This window comes from Scyliorhinus torazame, chromosome 5 (assembly GCF_047496885.1).
Source record: "Scyliorhinus torazame isolate Kashiwa2021f chromosome 5, sScyTor2.1, whole genome shotgun sequence".
In the NCBI taxonomy this organism is placed as follows: domain Eukaryota; kingdom Metazoa; phylum Chordata; class Chondrichthyes; order Carcharhiniformes; family Scyliorhinidae; genus Scyliorhinus; species Scyliorhinus torazame.
This window is the reverse complement of record NC_092711.1, coordinates 168,792,671-168,816,957: the sequence shown is the minus strand read 5'-3', so window position 1 is coordinate 168,816,957 and position 24,287 is coordinate 168,792,671. Positions and strand designations below refer to the sequence as shown.

The 24,287-nt window shown below is 46.7% G+C and overlaps 2 protein-coding genes across 4 annotated transcripts; one reads left to right on the top strand and one right to left on the bottom strand.

The window, feature by feature from the left end:
- The first annotated feature begins 1,255 nt into the window (after positions 1-1,255).
- On the top strand, positions 1,256-9,471 carry LOC140420554 (uncharacterized). Of its 3 annotated transcripts, none has more exons than XM_072504548.1 (2): positions 1,256-3,093; positions 6,306-9,471. In XM_072504548.1, exon 2 carries the CDS (start codon positions 6,650-6,652, stop codon positions 7,574-7,576), a length of 927 nt encoding a protein of 308 aa, XP_072360649.1. In that variant the 5' UTR covers positions 1,256-3,093; positions 6,306-6,649; the 3' UTR covers positions 7,577-9,471. The 3 variants fall into 3 exon arrangements, with proteins under 3 accessions (XP_072360649.1, XP_072360648.1, XP_072360647.1); XM_072504547.1 differs by having other exon boundaries at positions 2,993-3,994; XM_072504546.1 differs by lacking the exon at positions 1,256-3,093 and adding an exon at positions 4,793-5,781.
- An 8,139-nt stretch (positions 9,472-17,610) lies between these two features.
- LOC140420552 (uncharacterized) lies at positions 17,611-23,990 on the bottom strand. The gene is given in 3 exon segments (XM_072504544.1): positions 17,611-18,922; positions 18,924-20,129; positions 23,356-23,990. Coding segments are annotated over 2 exon segments (1,119 nt in total). The 5' UTR covers positions 19,790-20,129; positions 23,356-23,990; the 3' UTR covers positions 17,611-18,669.
- Positions 23,991-24,287: the final 297 nt, after the last annotated feature.

Below are 24,287 nucleotides of genomic sequence, written 5' to 3'. Positions count from 1 at the left end.
ATCACCCCCCCCCCCGCCCCCCGGAATGAGCTTTACACGTCTGGAGGGGGAAATACCAGGGGCCGAGTAAACGGAAGAACTAAAACTCTTCCTGAAAATGTGCAGTGAATGAAGTATCTCTGAGGACAAGAAAATAAGGGCCAACAAGGGAATGGGGATCGAATTTCCTTCCCACATTTTAGACCCACCCGTGAAGACCTACATCCACCACCACCCACCCTTCAGCAATGGCGCCACTCGGTTCTGCCATGATTAACGCTCGGATAATAGAAGGAAGCACACGGCACATCTACTATAACAGATAAGATAATACAATTCTCTGCAACACTCGAGGAGAAAAAGACATTCAAGCGGGACTTACAGAATAACAACTCCCTTCAACAGGATAAAAGATAACAAATTCAAACAACAACACCACGACAGGGAAAGAGTCCGGATTAGAGCCTGAGTTAGTCCGAGCTGCAAACCATCCCTCCAAATCCTTGCCCTTCATGGATTTAACGAAGACCAAGGCAGTAGTCGGATTATCGAAAGTCTTGACGGAGTTGTCAAATAAAATTTTCAGGGTCACAGGATAAAGCAACATAGTTGCTTCAAACTTCATCAAAGTCTCGATGCTTCGTTTGTGTTGCTGTTGAAAAATCCTGGAATAAGGAAATCCTCACTCCCTCATGGAGGCAGGTCCCACCTCGCCTTACCCGTCTTCAGGACCTTCTGGTGATCTTTCAAGTTGTGGAAGTGAATGATTACAGGCACAAAGAACAAAGAAATGTACAGCACAGGAACAGGCCCTTCGGCTCTCCAAGCCCGTGCCGACCATGCTGCCCAACTAAACTACAATCTTCTACACTTCCTGGGTCCGTATCTCTCTATTCCCATCCTATTCATGTAGGATGAAAGCTATTCCTCGGCCTCAAAGACAGGATCCGATGCCCTTACTAATTTGAAACACCCAGGCTTCACATCCAGCTTGAGAAAACGTGGCAGCCGGTCCTCGAAGAACCTAACGGGAGCCTCACCCTCCACACCTTCTGGCAGGCCGACGACTCGGATGTTCTTTCTCTGACCTTCAGTTTTCCAAATCCTCCAGGATCACCCTCACGTCACTCGGCCGGTTTTCCAAGGATTTAATTCTTGCCTTCGCCGAGGAGGCAACTTGCTCAACATTCAGGATTCTCTCCTCGGGATCGTTGATCCTCTCTCCTCGGGATCGTTGATCCTTTCCTTGATGTTTTGCAGCTCGGCCTCATGAGCTCACAGATATTGAGTCCGCACACTCAGCCTCTGGTCAGTAACACGGAGAATGTCGCTGACATAGATCGGCCAATGATTCCATAGAATAGATGAGCAGGCTCGATGGGCCAAATGGCCAACTGCAGATCCTATTTGTTACGGTCTCTGTGACCAGGACAGGAAGCAGTGAGCAGGGATATGTCAATCAGCCTGAATCAACACCTTTAGGAGAATTGGGAGGGTGAATATTAGATACAGCAGAGTGAGAATGGAGGGAGAGTGTGTGGGACGGAGATTTACAGCATTTGGGGAATAAGTGAAAAAAGAATGTTCTCTAGGAACTAGAATTGTCTGTTCTGAATTTCTATCCAGTGCTGACAGTGATGTCTTTTGGAAATTGTTTTTCCAGGATATTAGAAGAGGAGGAGTTACAGACAGAAATCTGAAACGTCATCTCTCAATCTGACTGAGTCTCTCAATTCCTTGGAACTGAATATCACCGGACTTTGAATCGAGAAGGAGAAATGTTTGTCTGTTCTTTCGGCTTCAAAAGATTTCAACCATCAGTGTGACTGGAAAAGCACCGAGACACACACACACGAGTGAGAGTGTTCCAGAGTATTGACTATGGAAAGAGCTTTAACCAGTTACACAGCCTGAAAAGACATTGCATCATTTACAGCGGGGAGAGACCCTACACGTGTTCTGTGTGTGGACGAGGCTTCAACTGATTGTCAAACCTGGAGAAACACAAAGAGACCTCAAACATGGAGAAACCGTGGAAATGTGGGGACTGTGGGAAGGGATTCAGGGCTCCATCTCAGCTGGAAGCTCATCGACGCATTCACACTGGGGAGAGGCCATTCACCTGTTCTCAGTGTGAGAAGGGATTCACTTTGTTATCCAGCCTGAAGTCACACCAGCGAATTCACAGTAGGAAGAGGCCATTCACTTGCTCTCAGTGTGAGAAGGGATTCACTCAGTTATCCAACCTGCGGATACACCAGTATGTTCACACTGGGGAGAGGCCGTTCACCTGCTCTCAGTGTGAGAAGGGATTCACTGATTCATCGAACCTGCGCAGGCATCAGCGGGTTCACACTGGGGAGAGGCCGTTTACCTGCTCTCAGTGTGAGAAGGGATTCACTACTTCATCGAGCCTGCGGACACACCAGCGAGTTCACACTAGGGAGAGACCGTTCACCTGCTCTCAGTGTGAGAAGAAATTCACTTGGTTATCCACCCTGCGGAACCACCACCGAGTTCACACTGGGGAGAAGACGTTAACGTGCTCTTAGTGAGAGAAGGGATTCAGATATCCACCCTGCAGGAACACTAGCGAGTTCACACCTGGAAGAGGCCATTCACCTGCTCTGAGCAGGGGAGACATTCAATGAACCGTCCCAACTACGGATACACTAGCGAGTTAATTCTGGGGAGAGACCATTCATCTGCTCTCAATGTGGGGAGGGGTTTGTGATTCATCACACCTATTGTGACTCCAACAAGTTCACAATGAATTACAGATGTTGGCTTCGTTGTTATTGTTTCTGCTCTCACTTACATCCAGGACTGCATTTTGTTCATTCTGACATCTGGTGAATGGTGATGATTGGAGGGTTTCTTTCTGCTGGACTGGCCGGTCTAACACCTCTGCCTCCGGTGGGCTGACCATTTTTGAGCCTCGTTGCGATTACCTGGTTCCATGTTTGATGAGGAGCACCAAATGAAAAGGTGTTTGCACGTTGGAAGATACTTAGTTCCCAAAGCAGCCACGTTGCCATGAAGATGGGCTGTGGTGGTTACAGGGTTCTTTTGTCTAATTTTTCTGGATGTTTCTCGCAGAAGGAAACTATCATGGTATGAGGAGCAAGTTGACTGTGATAGATTGGGAAATTACAATAAACATATAACTGAAAGTGGCAACGCAGGTGGATCAGGTAGCTAAGAAGGCATACGGCATGTTTGTCTTCATTGGTTGGGGCATTGAGTATAAAAATTGGCAAGTCATGCCCATCTCCGAGAGAACCCCGTCATGGTCCCTCTCAAGGCAAACTTTATTTTCTCAAGACTGAGAAACCCAGCCATGTCACCAAATCAGGTCTCCATACTCGGGGGTTTCGAGTCCCTCCACATTAAAATGATCCGTCTCCGGGCTATCAGGGAGGCAAAGGCCAAAACCTCGGCCTCTTTCGCTTCCTGAACTCCCGGATCGTCTGACACACCAAAGATCGCTATCTCTGGACTCGGCACGTATTTAGGATCTTGGACATTGCCTTAGCGAATCCCTGCCAGAATCCTTTGAGAACTGGACATGCCCAGAACATATGGATATGGTTTGCTGGGCTTCCCGCACATCTATCCTTAACCCCAAAGAACTTGCTAATTCTTGCTGCCGTCATGTGTGCCTGATGGACCACGTTAAACTGAATTAAGCTAAGCCTGGCACATGATGAAGAGGAATTGACTCTATTTAGGGCTTCCGCCCACAGGCCTGCATCCAGCTCCCGCCTAGCTCCTCCTCCCACTTGCCCTTAAGCTCCACCACTGGGGCTTCCTCCGCCTCCTGTAGTTCTTGGTAGATGTCCGACACCTCCCCCTCTCCTACCCAGGTGCCAGAGACCACCCTATCCTTTATCCTACGTGGGGGTAGCAATGGAAATGCCACCACCTGTTTTTTCAGAAAGGCGCGGACCTGAAGGTATCTGAAGGCATTTCCAGAGGGCAGATTAAATTCCTCCTCCAGCTCTGAACTAAAGAGGTTTGTGTGCACACAGATATTGACATGAAGGGTTTTTTATATTCACAGACCCTGAAGCAGATTATTGCAAGTCGCACTGAGGTGATTTCAGGTGGTGCTATTCCCATGTGTTTGCTGTCCTTGTCCTTCATGACAGTCAAGGTTATGGGTTTAGAAGTTGATGTCGAAGGAGCTCTGTTGAGTTCATAAATCATAGAATTTACAGTGCAGAAGGAGGCCATTCAGCCCATCGAGTCTGCACCGGCCCTTGGAAAGAGCACCCCACTTAAGACCACGCCTCCACCCTATCCCCTTAACCCAGTAACCCCACCAAACCTTTTTGGACACTAAGGGCGATTTATCTTGGCCAATCCACCTAAACTGCACATCTTTGGACTGTGGGAGGAAACCGGAGCACCCAGAGGAAATCCGTGCAGACCTGGGGAGAATGTGCAGACTCTGCACAGACAATGACCCAAGCCAGGAATTCAACCTGGGACCCTGGAGCTGTGAAGCAACTGTGCTGTCCCAACCACTGTGCTACCGAGTTGCCCCACCACTGTGCTACCGTGAACTATCTTGCAGATGGTACACACACTGCCGCCATTGTGCTCTGGAGGTCAAGGGAGTCACTGTTTCAGGTGATGGATGGGGCACTGAGCAAGCAGATGCTTTGTCCTGTGTAAAAAAATGATGTGGAGATGCCGGCATTGGACTGGGGGGGTGAGGAGGCATAGTAAGAAGTCTCACAACACCAGGGTAAAGTCAATAGGTTTATTTGAAATCACAAACATTCAGAGGACTGCTCCTTCATCAGGTCTCACTTCACCTGATGAAGGAGCAGTGCTCCAAAACCTTTTGATTTCAAATAAACCTGTTGGACTTTAACCTGGTGTTGTGAGACGTCTTACTGTATAAAACAGACTCCATAATTTGAATAAGACTGGCTGATAATTAATAATTGTTGTCGGAAAGGACTGTGACCGAGAAAATATAACCAATTCAGTCCACTTGAAAAAAGATCTGCTCTTCAAAGATATATTGGAAGAAATCCCATTTGATGTTTGTGGTTGAATTTATTGCCTCAGCAGCTCACTCAGGTACCGGACTGGCAAAGGCATTGATTGGACAATAGTGGAAACAATGATCTGAAATGTTCTGTGAGTGAAACATTTTCTCTTTAATCCAGAATGGACTATGTCATACCAGGCTAAATTACATTGAATATACAGCACAGAAACAGGCCTTTCAGCCCAACCAATCTCTGCCAGTATTTCTACTTCACTTCATCCTCCTCCCATGCTTTCCCATCTGACTCTATCAGTGTGTCCGTCTGTTTATTTCTCCCTCATGTGTTCATCCAGCTTCCTCTTCAATGTATTGATGTTATTCACCTCCACCACTCACTGTGGTAGTGAGTTCCACATTCTCACTACTCTCTGGAAATAAGTTTCTCCTGAATTCAATTTTGCTCTTACCCCTACAAGTGTGACCCCCCCCCCCCCCCCTTTCATCCCAGTACAAGGAGTTTGGAGACTGGAGTCCGGATGAGCAATGGCGGCCATCAGACCCAGAATCCCCCGCGGTAACGGAACCACTCTATTCACCGAGCGGGTTGCCCGGACTGCGCATGTCCCTGGGAGCGATGGGAAGTTGCGCATGTGCAGAGAGAACCCAGCCTCTGACCTTTCTGCTGAGGTGTTGACCAATGGGAGCAATTGGAGGACCGGAAGGACTCTCTCTCTGAAGGAAAAGGAAGTGAATCCAGGGGGGGTGCAGACTCTGGAAAGGTTGGCCCAGGCCTCTCGGTGAGTGCACGGATTGTGCGAAAATTGGAGGGGTGGTAAATAGTGAGAAGGATAGCCTTTGGTTACAGGAATAATAAGCTTTAATATTGACAAAAGTAACCCTGCAGCGTCCATCCAATTCAGTCAGAAAGTATTGATCATCTCTGCTTGAGAACCTTCATAGGCAGAAAGTTCCAGATCATGATCAATCACTACCTCCTGTATCTGAACCAACTGATACAATCCTATACATTAAACACAATTTTCGTCCTGTTACATATTTCCGTTAGGCTGGCAGTCTGCATGAAGATTTCCAGGGCTCTCTGTCCACGATTGTAAGCAGTGAGCATGGATCTGTCAATCAGCCTGAATCAACACCTTCAGGAGAATTGGGAGCAGAGTGAGATTGGAGGGAGAGTGTGTGGGACGGAGATTTACAGCTTTTGGAGAATGAGAGAAAAGAATATTCCATAGAAACTAGAAAAGTCTGTTCTGAATTCCGATCCTGTACTGACAATGATGTACTTTGTAAACTCCTTTTACAGGATATCAGAAGAGGAAGAACTACAGACCGAAATCTCAAACCAAACCTCACGTCCCGATTTGACAGATTCACTCAATTCACGGGGACTTGAATATCATCAGCCTTTGAATCGAGAAGGAAAAAGGTTTGTCTGTTCTTCCTGCTTCAGATGGTTTTAACCATCAGTGTGACTGGAAAATCACCGAGACACACAGACCTGAATGAGAGTGTTCCAGAGCACTGACTGGAAAGAGCTTTAACCAGTTACACAAACTGAAAATAAACAGCACGGAGAGACCGTACACAAGTTCTGTGTGAGCCTTCAATTGACTGTCCAACCTGGAGACACACAAGGACACCAGCACCATGGAGAAACCATGGAAATGTGGGGACTGTGGGAAGAGATTCAGATTCCCATCTATATTGGAAACTCATCAACGCATTCACACTGGGGAGAGGCCGTTCACCTGCTCTCAGTGTGGGAAGGGATTCATTACGTTATCCAACCTGAAGAAGCACCAGCCAGTCCATGTCGGGGAGAAGCCATTCACCTGCTCCACGTGTAGGAAGGGGTTCAGTACTTCATCCGAACTGCATACACACCAACAAGTTCACACTGAGGAGAGACCATTCACCCACAGTGAATGTGGGAAGGGATTTACTGAGGTATCCAATCTGCTGGGCCACACTGTCACTCACAGCAATGAGAGACCCTTTAAATGCTCTGACTGTGGGAGCAGCTTCAAAAGGTCTCACAAACTGATGAACCATCAGTGCATTCACACCAGGGAGAGACCGTTCAGCTGCTCTCACTGCACAAAGAGGTTTCGAAACTCATCCCATCTGCTGATACACCAGATCCTGCACACCGGAGAGAGGCCGTTCACCTGCTCTCAGTGTAGAAAGGGATTCACTCAAATAAGCAACCTGCGGAGACACGAGCGAATTCACACTGGGAAGAGGCCGTTCACCTGCTCTGATTGTGGGAAGGGATTCACTCGGTTATCCCACCTACAGACACACCAGCAAATTCACACTGGGGAGAGGCCGTTCACCTGCTCTGACTGTGGGACAGGATTCACCCGGTTATCCCACCTGCAGGCACACCAGAGAATTCACACTGGGGAGAGGCCGTTCACCTGCTCTGACTGTGGGAAGAGATTCACTCAGTTGCCCAATCTGCAAGCACACCAGCGAATTCACACTGGGGAGAGGCCATTCATCTGCACAGTGTGTGGGAAGGGATTCACTTGGTCAACACTTCTGCTGAGACACCAGCGAGTTCACAAGTGATGACAGGGGTTGGATTCTGCTGTTATTGCTGCTGTTAATCACATCCAGGACTGAACCATGTTCATTCTGACACTTGGTGAAGGGGGAGGGTCGGAGAGTTTCTTTCTGCTGGACCGGCCGGTCTCACGACTTTGCCTCCAGTGGGCTGATGCTCTTTGAGCCTGGGAGAGCACATTTCCACTGAAATGGTCCACGAAAGCTGATGAAGGACATTTATTTTATCCTGAATAGTAAATAGTGTTTTTCCCCCATTACAGGTAGATCTAAAATAAATACAGAAAGAACTGGAAAAACGCAGCAGGTCTGGCAGCACCTGTGAGAGAGAAACAGGTAATATTCCACGTCCAATGTAACTCTACCTCAGAACTAAAGAGAGGGAGAAATGTGATGGGTTTGATGCTGGTGAGAAAGGGGGGAGGATGAGACAGAACAAAAGATAAAATAAGGGATTGGTGAGATGAAATGACAAAAATGTCCTGGAACGACACCAGTGGAGGCCATGAGTTAATCAGCCGAACACAAGGTGACTTCTGCTTGGAAGCTTGGATTCCTGGCCCTTTCTGCCCGGTTAATGGGCACTTTGTTTGTAAAAAGTGCAGAATAAGTGGAGGGAGTTGGTTTCTCCTCCAAAGTGGAATATCAGCAGGTTACAACACCTGGCAAAAGTCGAGTATAGCCTTGGCTTGAGATGCAGGATCTGTGTGGTGCAGCAACTGAGAGTATGGCGGAGTTGGAGGGTGTTTCGGCAGCATCGGAAAGAGATGCAAGAGGATTGAGGAAACAGTAGCCCCTCTTTGTGGGACATTGGAGCGGGTGGTGGAACGCCTGCAGTCACAAGGTGCAATGATCCAAGAGGTGGAAAGGACGCTGTTGGATCCCAGTGATCAGATCGTGTTGCTGGAGGCAGAGATGGTGATGCTGGGAGAGGCCTGCAAGGTGCTGAGGGCGAAGGTGGACGACCAGGAGAATCAGTCCAGGCGACAGAATCTGTGAATTGTAGGCCTGAAGAAGGGGTGGAGGGAACGAGTGCCACGGGTAATGTATTGAAAATGTTCACGAAGCTGGTTGAGGAGGGGTTCTTTGATAAGGGCCCAGAGGTGGATCGGGCTCCCCGATCATTACAACGGAGACCGAGAGCTGGGGAGCCGCCTTGGGCAGTGATCGGCCTGATGCACAAGTTCCAGGAGGAGAGGATTCTGAGGTGGGTGAAGTCGACGTGAGACTGTAGCTGGGAGGGGAATCTGATCCGGATCTACCAGGACACTGGGGCCGACCTGGCCAAATGGCAGGCGGGTTGTAACAGGGCCCAGGCGGCGCTCTTTCGACCAAGGTCTGGTTCGGGGTGTTGTATCCGGACAAACTCTGGGTGACTTTCACAAGGTCAAAGGACAGACGAAGCGGATGACTTGGTCAAGGAGCATGGGTTGGGGGAGGAGTAATGGTGGGATCTGTTCTGTCTCGACGTGTCTCTACAAGTTTTGTAAATGTTACGTTTTTTGCATGTTATGACTCGAGCTCGTATGGGTGGGTTCTTCCCTGAGGTGTGGTACAGGAGGGGGCCTGTCAATCATGCTCACATGTTTTGGGTGTGCCCGAAGTTGGGGGATTCTGGCCATTGATTTCCGAGACCCTGCCGGAAGTGTGGGGGTGACGATGACGCCGTGCTCTTTGGTGGGGCTTTCTGGTGTTTCGGATCAGCCAGAGCTGCTGGAGGGGAAGCGGGTCTTCACCACTCTGATTGCCCTGCGGAAAATCTCACTGGGTTGGAGGTCGGTTGCTCCACCGAAGGTATCGACATGGTTGAGGGATTTGGAGAAGACTACGTTCTCCGAGGGTGAAGAGGGTTCTACGTAAGACGGAGTGTCTTTCTGTCTCTATTTGAGGATCTGTTTGTTGCCGTGGGCGGGGGGGGGGGGGGGGGGGCGTCAGTTGGGAAAGGGATGTTGGGGTAGTTTAGGGAGGAAAAGGGGGAAAATGACAAACTGTTTGAAAGCCAATGGTATTTGATTGTTGTTTATTTGTATAATTGATTGTGGTTGGAATAAAATACATATATTAAAAACGCAAACTAAAAGTCTAATGATCTTGTCTATTATTGGTAGAAAAAAACCCATCTGGTTTACTAATGCCCGTCAGGGAAGGAAATCTGCCTCCTTACCTGGTCTGGACTACATGTGACTCCAGATCCACAGCAATGTGGTTGACTCTGAAATGGCCCAGCACAAAGCTGTAAGAATCTGCAAGGATGTTTATTCCATAGAATGGAATTCTACAGTACAGAAGGGGACCATTCAGCCCATCGAGTCTGCACGGACCCTACCAAGAGCAGCTACCTCAGTATATCCCCCCACCATATCCCCATAATCCCACTTAACCTGTATATCTTTGGACTGTGGGAGGACTCCAGAGCGATGGAGGAAACCCATGGAAACACGGGGAGAATGTGCAAACTCCACACAGCCAGTCACCCAAGGCTGGAATTGAATCCAGGTCACTGGCACTGCGAGGCAGGAGTGATATTATGAATAAAACCGGACTATTTGTATGCCAGACATCAAAAGCAGCAATCAATAGAAGAGCTAAACGATCCAACAACAAATGGATCAGATCTGAGCTCTGCAGTCCTGCAAGTATCTTTGAGCCACACAAATGCCAGGCAATGACCACCTCCCTCATGAGAGAATCTAACCACCTCCCCATGACATTCAATGGCATTACCATTGCTAAATACCCCACTATCAACATCTTGGGGGTTACCATTGACCAGAAACTGAACTGGACTAGCCATAAAATACTGTGGCTACAAGAGTGGGTCAGAGGCTGGGAATCCTGCTGTGAGTCACTCACCTCCTCATTCCTGAAAGCCTGCCCATTATCTCGAGTTCAGGAGTGTGATGGATCACTCTCCAGTTACCTGGCTGAGTGCATCTCCAAAATTAAATAAGGTCGGCACCTTCCAAGACAATGCAGCTTGTTTCACTGGCACCCAGCCCACAAACATTCACTCCCTCCACCACCAAGGCACAGTAGCAGCAGTGTGTGTACCATCGACAAGATGCACAGCAGGAACTCACCGAGGTTCCTCAGGCAGTATCTCCCAAACCCATGACTATTATATAGGACAGCAGACACACGGGAACAACACCACCTGGATGTTCCTCTCCAAGCCACACACCATCCTGATCTGTAAATATATTGCTGTTCCTTCAGTCACTAATAGCACAGTGAATGTACCAACACCACATGGACTGCAGTGGTTCAAGAAGGCAGCTCACTACGACCTTCTCTAAGGCAACTAGATGGTCAATAAATGCTGGGTCTAGCCAGCAACTCCCACATCCCGTGAACATATGTATATATTTTTATTTAAAAATTCGATTGGGCCAATAATGGACTTGGGAGAAATAATACTGGGAGAAATTCCATTGTGCTTCCCAAGTGATTTCAACTCACTCGATAAAGCCTGATTAAACTGTTCAAGGACTCGATCGAGCCACTTGCTGTGCCTGCAAACTAACTTATTGTGATTCCTGTACACGGACACCCAGATCCTTCTGTATCTCATCGTTCTGCAATGTCTCACCATTTAAATAATATTGTTTTATTTAATCCTTCCTGCCAAAGTGGACAATTCACATTTTTTCACGTTATCCTTCATCTGTCAAGTTTTGTCCATTCACTTAACGTCCTTTGCAGACTCCTTATGTCCACTTCACAAATTACTTTCCGAACTATCTTTGTGTCATCAGAAAGGTTAGCCGCCATACATTCAATCCCATCACCCAACTCATTAATATAGATTGTAAATAGTTGAGGGCCCAGCACTGATCCTTGTGACACGCCACTTGTCACATCTTACCAACCCAAACATGACCATTTATACCCACTCTCTGCTTCCTGTGAGCTAACCAATCCTCTATCCCTGCTGATATGTTGCCCCCACACCATGAGTTCCTATTTTGTGCAATAACCTTTGATGTGGTCCCTTGGAAAATACCTTCTGGAAATCTAGATAAACCACATCTCCAGGTTTCCCTTTATTGACATTCCTTGTTACTTCTTCAAAGAGCCTGGGTCAATTAGTTAATCCCTGAATCTCATTTTTAAACATTGTGTGTCAAAAGAAAAGGTCTCCTCCACCCCTCTGGCTCCTTTGCTAATTACCTTAGAGGGGCTCACTCGCTGTTGAAGAGCCTGCCAACCCCTCTCACCACTTTCCCTAAAGTGAATGAATTTAATCAGAAAAACACCAAAAAAAACAACAAATATTTTTAATGAAACACGTTTATTAATGAAACAGAACATGGGTTAAAAAGTAAATCAAAAAATGACTTGAGGATCAAAGACAACCAGAGTAAAAGAATAACCAAATAAAAACATGTTCACACTGTTCTAGACCCAAATGTTTCTCTTCAGCTCCCCTGTACCCTGCTCCCGTGACTCCCCACATTGGACACTGGGGGCACTGAACCTGGTGGTCACGTCCCCATCAGCCGCAGTTACCCCACCGCCGAATCCTGATTGGTTGGGGATCCATTTTCCAGTCCGTTCTCCAGCACCTTCCTGTCTCTTTATTAGTGTCACGCCCGTGGCAATTTCCCAACTGGAGCGCAGGCCCCAGCTAAATTCAGTCCTCAGCTCCTTTGCCTGGCTGTCACTGATGTGAGCAATAGAGAGACAGAAAGGTTCCAAAGGCTCAAATGGGAAGTCAAAACTTGTGGATTAGGATCTCTGTAAAGATCAGTAACTAATATTAAAAAATCAAATTCCCAGTCAACAAATTAAAGGATCACATGACAAGACTTCTTTATGATTTTCGCTGCAACAAACAAAATAGAAACAACTTTAACTAAACACTATTTTTGAAGGAAACCTACACATTAAAGTATAAAATATAACTTTTCCCTTTTACACAATCTAAAATCCCACTCCACAATTATTCTCTACTCTACCCCAGAAGTCGAAACTTAATTGTCTCAGAACCAGTCCAAAGTGATTATTCATTCCAGAGGTTTCCGTTCTTTTCTTTTCCCAATCTGCAGGCTTTAACCCGGAACTGTCTTTCACAGCGAATGATTGGCGAGCTACCAGAAAACCGAGAGTAGGCATAAATAGGTCATTTTCTGGTTGGCAAGATTTAACAAGTGGCGTGTCACAGGGATCGGTGCTGGGACCTCAACCTTTATAATTCTGCGCGACAACGCAGAATCGCCGAGCAGAAGCTTATAGCCAAGTTCCGCATACATGAGTGCGGCCTCAACCGGGACCTGGGATTCATGCTGCATTACATTCATCCCCCACCACCTGGCCTGCGAAATCCTACCAACTGTCCTGGCTTGACACAATTCACACCTCTTTAACCTGGGGTTACCCCATCTCTGGTTCTGGAAAGATTTAATCACCTGCTAATGCTCGCATTCCAAGCATTGTCTGGCATCTTTGAATCTGTCTATATAGTTTCTGGAACATACCTCTGCATTCACCTGAGGAAGGAGCAGCGCTCCGAAAGCTAGTGACATTGAAACAAACCTGTTGGACTTTAACCTGGTGTTGTAAGACTTCTTACTGTGCTCACCCCAGTCCAACGCCGGCATCTCCACATCATTTATAATTTATATCAATGACTTGGATGACGGGACCGCAGGTAAGATCGTTACATTTGCTAATACTGCAGCAAAAAGGGAAAGGAGGTGGTGCTGCGCCGATAACAAGGATGACGTCAGTACATAAGAGAGGATCTCAGATCAGGAATACAAAATGTGGAAACTGTTTAGGTGGAGCTAAGAAACAGCAGAGGGCAGCAAACATTGGTAAGAGTTGTTTATAGACCACCAAACAGTGGTGGTTTTGTGTGGACTGTAAAAGCTTCTATAGGTACGTAAAAAGGAAATATTTGGCTAAGACAAACGTGGGTCCATTACAGGGAGAAGCAGGAGAGTTTATAATGCGGAATAGAGAAATTGCAGAGAATCTAAATGATTACTTTGTGTTTGTCTTCACTGAGGAAGATACAAGAAATCTCTCGGAATTAGAGATCCAAGGGAATCGGGAGAATGAGGAACTGATGGAAATTAGTAATAGTATGAGAGGCTGTATTGGAGAAATTAATGGGCTGAAGGTTGACAAGTTCCCAGGACCTGATATTTTACATCCCAGTGTTGGATGAGGTTGCTATAGAGATTGTGGATACATTGGTGATCATCTTCCACAATTCTATTGAATTCTGGAATGGTTCCTGCAGATTGAAGGTAGCAGATGGCACCCCACTATTCATACAAGCCTGTTAGCCTGACATCAGCAATCCCTACAGTGCAGGAGGCCATTTGGCCCATCGAGTCTGCACCGACCCTCTGAAAGAGCACCGTATCTAGTCACAATACCCCAGCCTATCCCCGTAACCCCATCTAAGGACAATTGAGAACGGCCAATCCACTTAACCTGCACATCTTGCGACTGTGGGTGGAAACAGCACCACCCGGAGGAAACCCATGCAGCCACGGGAAGACTGTACGAACTCCACACAGACAATGTTGCGCGGGGGACGGGGGGGGGCTTGCGAATCACGTTCATATGTTTTGGTCCTGTCCAAAGATGGAGGATTACTGGAAAGAGGTTTTTAGGGTAATCTCTAAAGTGGTGCACGTGAAACTGAACCCGAACCCTCGAGTGGCAATATTGGGGGTATTGGACCAGTCGGGGTTGGAAAAGGGTGCGGAGGCAGGTGTTGTAGCCTTCGCCTCGTTGATCGTCCGCAGTTTGCAGCATGAAACAAGCAGTGAATTTAACCAAATACACAAATAAAGAGGATAAAACCATTATTGTAAAAAATGACTGAGATTTGGAAGATGTATTCAGGGTAAATGTTTCATTAGTAACACGATTGACAAAATAAATACAATTCCACTAAAGATAGATGGAACCAATAAATTGATGGAATTGCATACCGGTGCAACATCGGATAACAGTAACCTGACAGATGGTGATGCTGATGTCATTGAAGACAAATGGACAATTCCAATGATGCTGAATGCCACATTAATCAACTGCAAGCTCGTCACGGGAACGAGTGCCAATCTCCTCAGCCTCTCCGATTTGAACCACCTGAGAGTTCAACCAACAGTTTTTGTTCGACTGAACCGGCTGATTGGCTATGTGAAGAATGCGATTGAAATGCGAGGGGTATGTGACCTAGAAGCATGGGTGCACAATCAAAGTCACATTGTGCAATTCGCCATTGTGGACACAAAGTGAGAGTCCATATTGGGAGTGAAAGTGTGCGAAGCCCTGAACCTCGTTGAGCGACTGTACGTTCCAAACAGCGTGAAGACAAAGGATCATTGTAACTGGCTACGAGATATGATGCCGCAGTCATCCGATGAGGACAGTGATGAAACAGATGATGAGCCAGAAGAGAAAGACTATGAAGGCCTATCAACTTTATTTGCAACTGGTTGATCAACTGGATGAGTCCCATTTGGACATGCAGCATTTGTGCAGTAGATTGGAGCAATTGTGCAAACATTTGGCCACCACAGTGTATGGTGAAGGTGAAGGAAGGGATTTAACTGAGCATATGGGAGCTTCTGTTTTCCACAGTAACTGTGGTAAAGACCAAAATAAGCTAGAACTTTATTGCAAAATGGATTATATGAATGAGGAAATTGATGCAGATAAAGTGTTTTCGCTGGAAACACAATTTTTGAAAGATCTTTCACCAATGTCTTTGGAATCCCAAAAGCTTTGTTTATTTCCTACTTTGGCAGCTTGCCATTGAATGACACAGAAACTGAAGATGACCTAATTGGCATTTGAGCTGCTTCCTTCCAACAATGAGTCTGAAAGTCCCACTGATTGTGAAAGATTCTATACGGATGTGGGACAGTTAATAAACTTCTCGTGGTCTGAATTTTGCAATAAGATATGGTTGATATAATAATTGATATGGTTAATCTCTACAGATATGAGGAAACAATATTGTAGTTGGGTTGACAAAAAGGGACTTATTGATGTCACTCAGAACATTGTGTACAACAGGTTTCTGCTGGATGTGTAGCCAGAGTGGCTCCTTCAACAATGAACCTGTTGATTCAATCTCTTCTCTGATGGATGTCCATTGGACGCCATCTTGGAAATATTGGGGCCAAAGAATCACATTAAAAATAAAATGTTTATCTCAATAAAAAAAACAACAAAAAACTTTATTTGCAACTAGTGACGAAGTGATCACGGGTGGCATACAATGTGTGCAGGATAACGGCGAGACTGACAGTTCTAAGCTGGACTGTACAGAGGCTGACAATGAGAGTGCAACACTGAACAAATAAGTCGAGAGCACACCGATTGTGAACAGCCAACAAGAAAATGCAAACATCTTGGAGAAGTTGACTCCAAATGAGAAGCACAAAGAGGTCAAAGATAGGTCAGATAATCCAAAGGGAACTGATCGTAAAAAGATCAAAGATTGTGGGAGAATCTAGAAATTGGAGTTACTTTAAAAGTAAGAACTTGCACATTTAAGGCAGAGGAGAAATTTTTCTCTCAGAGGTTCGTGAGTCTTTGGAACTCTCTTCCTCAAAGGGCAGCGGAAGCAGAGTCTGTGAATATTTTGAAGACGGAGTTGAATAGATTCTTGATAAGCAAGGGGGTGAAAGGTTATCGGGGGGTCGGTGGGAATCTGGAGTTGAGGTTACAATCAGATCAGCTGTGAACTTATTGCATGGTGGAGCAGGCTCGAGGGGCCGAGTGACCTACTCCTGTTCCTAATTTGTATGTTATCACATCCTTTATAATAGATTGTAGCATTTTCCCTCCTACTGATGTCAGGCTAATGGGTCTGTGGTTCCCTGTTTTCTCTCTCCCTCCTTAAATAGTGGGGTTACATTTACCACCTTCCAATTTGCAGGAACCATTCCAGAATCTATAGAATTTTGAAAGATGATCACCAACGTATCCACTATCTCTAGTCACCTCTTTCAACACTCTGGGATGTACAGCAGCAGCTTTTGGGGATTTATTAACTTTCAACCACATTAATTTCTCCAGTACTGCTTTTTCACTATTACTAATAACTTTCAGTTCCTCGTGCTCACTGGTCCCTTGGTTCTCTCGTGTTTTTGGGACAATTTCTGTATCTTCCTCCGTGAAGACAGACACACATTGTTTTGGTTTTTAAAAAAATGTAGTGTTCCCAATTCATATTTTTTCAATAAAGGGGCAACTTAGCGTCTTCAATCCACCTACCTTGCACATCTTTTGGGTTGTGGGGGTGAAACCCACGCAAACACGGGGAGAATGTGCAAACTCCACATGGACAGTGACCCAGAGCCGGGATCGAACCTGGGACTCGGCGCCGTGAGGCTGCAGTGCTACCACTGCGCCACCATGCTGCCCTGACACACATTGTTTAGTGACTCTGCCATTTCCTTCTTCCCCATTATGAACTCTCCTGTCTCTGCCTGGAATGGACCCACATTGGTCTTTCCTAATCTTTTCCTTTTCACATTCCTATAGGAGCTTTTCCAGTCGGTTTTTATGTTTCTCGCTAGTTTGCTCTCATATTCTATTTTCTCTTTATCAGTTTCTTGGTCCTCCTTTGCTGAATTCCAAAACAAGTTCCCAATCCTCAGGGTTACTACTATTTTGGCCACTTTATGAGCCTCTTCCTTTGATCTAATGGAATCCTTAAATTTTCTTGTTAAACACGGTGGCATTACTTTTCCTGTTGGATTACTGTTCCTTAAAATAATATATATTTGATGTAAATATTGAATAATTCTTTAAATGCTTGCGATTGTCTGTCTATCGTCATATGTTTCATTGTAATTTCCCAATCTACCACAGACAACTTGCCCCTCAACAGTTTTCTCACCCAGATAAATTAAACAAAAGAACCATGTAACCACCATAGCCCACCTTCATGGCAATGTCGCATGATTTAGAGGGGTTTCAAACAGAAATGGTAACTGATAGATACAGATCTATGTGGCACCGCACTCCTATATCACTCGACAGAACATAAAACAGAGCTTCATGCATGAAGTAAATTGTAGCTTTATTCAGTCAGATTTTGAATGTCTATTGATCAGGTCAGTTTGCTTGCAAATACAAAGTTTTATAAAGTTTGTCTTGTCCACGCAAATACAGATGACTGAGTTGAATTCAATACAGATTACAGTTCTTGATAATTTCTTTGAATCAAAATACACGATACAGAGAAGTTGGAAATAAACAAGATGGCAGCTTTCAAAGCAGAGCGCAGGAATAGCTTCAGAAATGAAGTAAGGTGATTCTGGGATGAACTGTTCAAAACGGCACCTAGCTTTAAGGTAATTGCTATCGTTAATGTTCTGTCCCTTTTCTGTCTGTGATTGGGTCATAATAATTATAGTTCATTCAATTCGTTTGAAATGTCTGTCCATCAAATTTTGATATGGTGTGACTGAGATATTGCTTTCTCACCAAACTTTATCTGTTGCCATGGAAACTGGACTAGGAACGCTGCCCAGATTTCCATACCAACAAAATGTGTCCTTGCTTCTGTCTGGCCGATTTTAATCGGAACATTCCCATGCTATTCAGCAGTTTTCACGGTCATGTTTGAAATGTGAGTTTAATAAACCATTTTACTTCTAAATCATTTCTTCCTTTAGACTTATTATATATTAAAAAGCTAGATTTTTATCAGTAACTCAATATCTTCTCACCTCCAAACACCCATTCACTGTGAGCTTCTTGTAAAATTTGTGCCAGGTATTCACAACAAGGCTCAAAGTGCATCAGCCCATTGCAGGCAAAGTGGTGAGATGGTACTGGGACAGCACCATGGTTAGCACGAAAGTCCAGCAGAAAGAAACCATCAACCATCCTCATTGACCACCTGTCAGAATGAACACAATGCAGTCCTGGATATAACCGAGAGCAGAAACAATAGCAGCAGAATCCAACCCCTGGAGTCACTTGTGAATTTGTTGGTGAATCAGCAGATGCAATGAATCACAAAATTCCATCCCACGTTGAGAGCAGATAAATGGCCTCTCCTCAGTGAAAACATGTCAGTGTCTCTGCAGGTGGGATGGATCACTGAATGCCTTGATCTACTCAGAGCAGGTGAATGGCTTCTCCCTGGTGTGAACCCACTGGTGTGTCTGCAGACTGCATGACTGAGTGAGTCCCTTCCCACACTGAGAGCAGGTGAACAGCCGCTCCCCAGTGTGAACTCGCTGATGTTTCTGCAGGTTGGATAAATGATTGAATCTCTTCCCACACTGAGAGCAGGTAAATGGCCTCTCCCCAGTGTGAACTCGCCGGTGTCTCTGTAGGTTGGATAAATGATTGAATCTCTTCTCACTGAGAGCAGGTGAACGGCTTCTCCCCAGTGTGAAATCGCTGGTGTCTCAGCAGGTTGGATAAATGATTGAATCCCTTCTCACACTGAGAGCAGGTGAACGGCTTCTCCCCAGTGTGAATTCGCTGGTGTCTCCGCAGGTGAGATAACTGAGTGAATCCCTTCTCACACTGTGAACAGTTAAACGGCCTCTCCCCAGTGTGAACTCGCTGGTGTGTCTGCAGGCTGCTTGACTGAGTGAATCCCTTCCCATACTGAGAGCAGGTGAACGGCCTCTCCCCAGTGTGAACTCGCTGGTGCGTCTGCAGGCCGTAACGTTCAGTAAATCCCTTCCCACACACAAAGCAGGTGAATGGCCTTTCCCTGGTGTGAACCCGCTGATGTTTCTGCAAGTCGGAATACTGAGTGAATCCCTTCCCACACTGAGAGCAGGTGAACGACTTCTCCCCAGTGTGAATTTGCTGGTGTCTCTGCAGGCTGCTTGACCGACTGAATCCCTTCTCACACTGAGAACAGTTAAATGGCTTCTCCCCATTGTGAACCCGCTGGTGTGCCTGCAGGCTGCTTGACTGAGTGAATCCCTTCCCACACTGGGAGCAGGTGAACGGCCTCTCCCCAGTGTGAACTCGCTGGTGCGTCTGCAGGCTGCATAACGCAGTGAATCCCTTCCCACACTGAGAGCAGGTGAACGGCCTTTCCCCACTGTGAAATCGCTGGTGTGACTTCAGGTTGTCTAACCGACTGAATCCCTTCCCACACACAGAGCAGGTGAATGGTCTCTCCCCAGTGTGACTGCGTCGATGGGATTCCAGCGCAGATGGGAAGTCGTATCCCTTTCCACAGTCCCCACATTTCCATGGTTTCTTCATTTTATGTGTCTCCTTCCATCTCTTCAGGTTGGAGAATCATTTGAAGCCTTAATCTCACGAAGAACTCATGTACCGTCTCTCCCTGCTGTAAATGGGGCTATGTTTTTTCAGACTGTGTAACTGTCAGTGCTCTGGAACACTCTCACTCGGGTGTGTGTGTCTCGGTCCTTTTCCAGTCTCACTGATGTTTAAAATCTTTTGAAGTCGACAGACCAGGCAAACATTTCTCCTTCTGGATTTAATGGCCAATGATATTCAGGTCCCAAGGAATCGAGTGACTCTGTCAGATCAAAACGTGATGTTTGAGATTTCTGTCTGTAATTCCTCCTCTCCCAATATCCTGTAAAAACAATTTACAAAAGTCATCACTGTCAATACAGGATAGAAATTCAGAACAGACAATTCTAATTTTTATGGAACATTCTTTCCTCTCTCATTCCCCACAAGCTGTAAATCTCCATCCCACACACTCTCCCTCCATTCTCACTCTGCTGTATCTAATATTCACCTGCCCAATTCTCCTGAAGGTGCTGATTCAGGCTGATTGACAGATCCATGCTCCCTGCTTCCTGTCCTGGACACAGAGATCATAACAAATAGGAGCTGCAGTTGGCCATTTGGCCATTTGGCCCATTGAACATGCTCCACCAGTCAATGAGATAATTGGCTGATCGACCTCAGCACCATTTTTCCACACATATCCCTTCACGTCTTCAATATCTAGAATCTTCCCAATCTTACTCTTGAATATATGCGAAGACTGGGGCTCCATAGTCCTCTGGAATAGAGAATTCCAGAGCTTCACCACATCCTTGAGTGAAGAAATCCCTCCTCATCTCAGCTTTCTCTCCATTTTCCGGCCGGTTCCCCATAACCCTCGACTCCCTCGCCAATCAGAAATCTGTCCAACTTGGTCGTGAATATATCCAAAAAACCCCAGACTCCACTTGTCCCTGTGAAGAGAAATCCAGAGACTAATAACCCTCTGAGGAAAAAGATGACTGGAATGGGACCAATCCGAGACTTACAGAATAGCTCGACAGGGAGCTGGCATCAACTCAAGTTGTCCAACAGACTCTTTTTTGCCCTTTAATGTCTCTATGTCTTGAAATATATAATGTCGCTACAGTACTATATTCCAAAACTAGAAATAATAATAACCATACTTTATTACAGAACCACAAATAATTAGTCCAATCTGTGCCATATAACAACACAACACATATCTCGGTCTAATATCATGGGCAGGATTCTCCGACCCCCCGCCGGGTCGGAGAATCGCCGGGGGCTGGCGTGAATCCCGCCCCCGCCGGTTGCCGAATTCTCCGGCACCGGATATTCGACGGGGGTGGGAATCGCACCGCGCTGGTTGGCGGCCTCACCCGGCAATTCTCCAGCCCGCGATGGGCCGAAGTCCCGCTGCTGGAATGCCTGTCCCACCGGCGAGAATCAAACCACCTCTCTTACCGGCGGGACAAGGCGGCACGGGCGGGCTCCGGGGTCCTGGGGGTTCGCGGGGCGATCTGGCCCCGGGGGGGGGGGGGGGGGGGGGGGGGGTGCCCCCACGGTGGCCTGACCTGCAATCGGGGCCCACCGATCCGCTGGCAGGCCTGTGCCGTGGGGGCACTCTTTTCCTTCCGCCTTCGCCATGGTCTCCATGACGCGCAAAGTCATTTCTGCGCCAGCTGGCGGGGCACCAAAGGCCTTTCCCGCCAGCTGGCGGGGCGGAAATCAGTCCTGCTCGGGCCTAGCCCCTCAAGGTGAGAGCTCGGCCCCTCAAGATGCGGAGAATTCTGTACCTTTGGGGCGGCGCGATGCCGGAATGATTCGCGCCGTTTGTGGCGCCGGTCGGCGGACATCACGCCGATTGCGGAGAATCCCGCCCTATATCTCTCTCCAGAGCAAGATGGCGCCAGAGCGTGGCGACCCTGTGCAAGCTCTCTCCACAGATCCTCTTCCTATATCTCTTATAAACTTACTAACCTTTTAAAAGTTAATTCTAACAATAATTCCCAGACCAGCCTCCCCGAACAGGCGCCAGAATGTGGCAACTAGGGGCTTTTCACAGTTACTTCATTTGAAGCCTACTTGTGACAATAAGCGATTTTCATTTAATTTAATTTCAATAATACTATTGTTAATATGGAGGGCAGCACGGTAGCACACTGGGTAGCACCATTGTTTCACAGTTCCAGGGTCCCAGGTTCGATTCCCGGCTTGGGTCACTGTCTGTGCAGAATCTGCACGTTCTCCCCGTGTCTGCGGGGTTTCCTCCCACGAGTCCCGAAAGACGTGCTTGTTAGGTGAATTGGACATTCTGAATTCTCCCTCTGTGTACCCGAACAGGCGCCAGAATGTGGATACTAGGGGCTTTTCACAGTAACTTCATTGCGGTGATAATGTAAGCCGACTTGTGACAATAAAGATTATTATTATCTCTAACCTTTCTCTTCTATGTTCCCTTACATGTCTGAAGCTCTTCACATGATGATATCAGGGTTTTTCCCTCAGTCTGGTCTCAGTAAATATACCAAGTCGGATTGTAGGTAAAATCTATTTTATTCTAAACAGCTTGCAAGCCTGATTCACTCTGATAACAGCAGGACATCACACCAGAGTTCCTGAGATTCCCAGAGCAAGTGAGAACAAAGACACAAAGCATCTCGTTTCATATGCATCAATGTAGCATCAAGTTATACACACACACACACGATCAAATAAGGTAACGATGGCAAATGTAAGGTTTTCATAGGTTTTGCCACATTCCTTGACCGAGCCATACAAGGTGATCTTTGCAATTACTGACCCCAATAGGTTCATCTCACATTCCTTAACCTTGAGGCCCCTTTCGCCCAGTATCCCCTGCAACAAAGAAATAGTCCCAGTGGCTGCCCATCCCCCTCTTCATGCTTTGCAAAATCCCAGTTACAGGCAATTACAGACTGCTACCCATTTTCTCCAGCCTAAGCTAGAGATGTTTAAAAGTCCTCGACCCTAATCCTCTGTTCTCCTGTATTAGGATCTGCTCCTAACTTTGCCTAACTACTTATAGCTACTTATCCCATTCTAACACCATGCTCTTTTGTTCAATTCCTCACACATATCTTCTCTACTGCAGTACTACACTCCATATGCTCACTCATTGCCTGTGCCTATGTATTTACATTGTGTATTTATGTATGTTTTTTCCTGTATGGAATGATCTGCTTGACTGCACACAGAACAATACTTATCACTGTACCTCGGTACACATGACAATAAAATGAATCCAATCCAATATTAATTTACTGTCCCCTTAAATGTCAGCCATCTCCTGGGGAAAGCAGCCCTTTAATTGTGAACATGAGGAAAGAGACCATCCTTTCAGCCAGACAAATAAATGTGTCAAGCTGAGGGAGCAAAGGATGTCAATGTCTTTAAGAGAGAGAGAGACCTGGGCCAAGCTTTGCAGAGTCTGCACCCTCCCTGGATTCACTTCCTTTCCCTTCAGTTGCTGCAAGTGACCAATTGAAGGTGAGAATGAGAAAAGAAATGAAAAGGGGGAGAAAAGAAAGTGTTTTACTCACAGAGGCAGGAGGGAGTTTCAGTCCGCGTGCAGCTCAATATCCAGCCACACAAAGCCCGCGCGCTGATTCACTGGAGGACCAGAGTCCTTCCGGTCCGACAAGTCTTCCCTTTGACCTGAGCCGGGCAGAAGCTCTGAATTGAAGGCGCGCGCATATTTTGGGGGTGATGCGCATGTGCGGCGTTTGGGGGGTTATGCGCATGTGCGGGTTGGGTGGAGACCGGGACAAAGCGGTGCACTGTCATTGTGTACAGTACGAAGTCTTACAACACCAGGTTAAAGTCCAACAGGTTTGTTTCGATGTCACTAGCTTCGGAGCGCTGCTCCTTCCTCAGGTGAATGAAGAGGTCTGTTCCAGAAATACATATATAGACAAATTCAAAGATGCCAAACAATGCGAGGAATGCGAGCATTAGCAGGTGATTAAATCTTTACAGATCCAGAGGTGGGGTAACCCCAGGTTAAAGAGGTGTGAATTGTACCAAGCCAGGACAGTTGGTAGGATTTTGCAGGCCAGATGGTGGGGGATGAATGTAATGCGACATGAATCCCAGGTCCCGGTTGAGGCCGCACTCATGTGTGCGGAACTTGGCTATAAGTTTCTGCTCGGCGATTCTGCGTTGTCGCGGGTCCTGAAGGCCGCCTTGGAGAACGCTTACCCGGAGATCAGAGGCTGAATGCCCTTGACTGCTGAAGTGTTCCCCGACTGGAAGGGAACATTCCTGCCTGGTGATTGTTGCGCGATGTCCGTTCATTCGTTGTCGCAGCGTCTGCATGGTCTCGCCAATGTACCACGCTTCGGGACATCCTGTCATTGTGTGTCCGGGTCTTCCAGCCTTTCCCATTGGACACCAGCTCAGCGCGGCTGTAGGGAAAAGTCTCTCCCACACCCATGTGTGGTTCCACCCCTCATTGTCTGTCAGCGGGGGACTG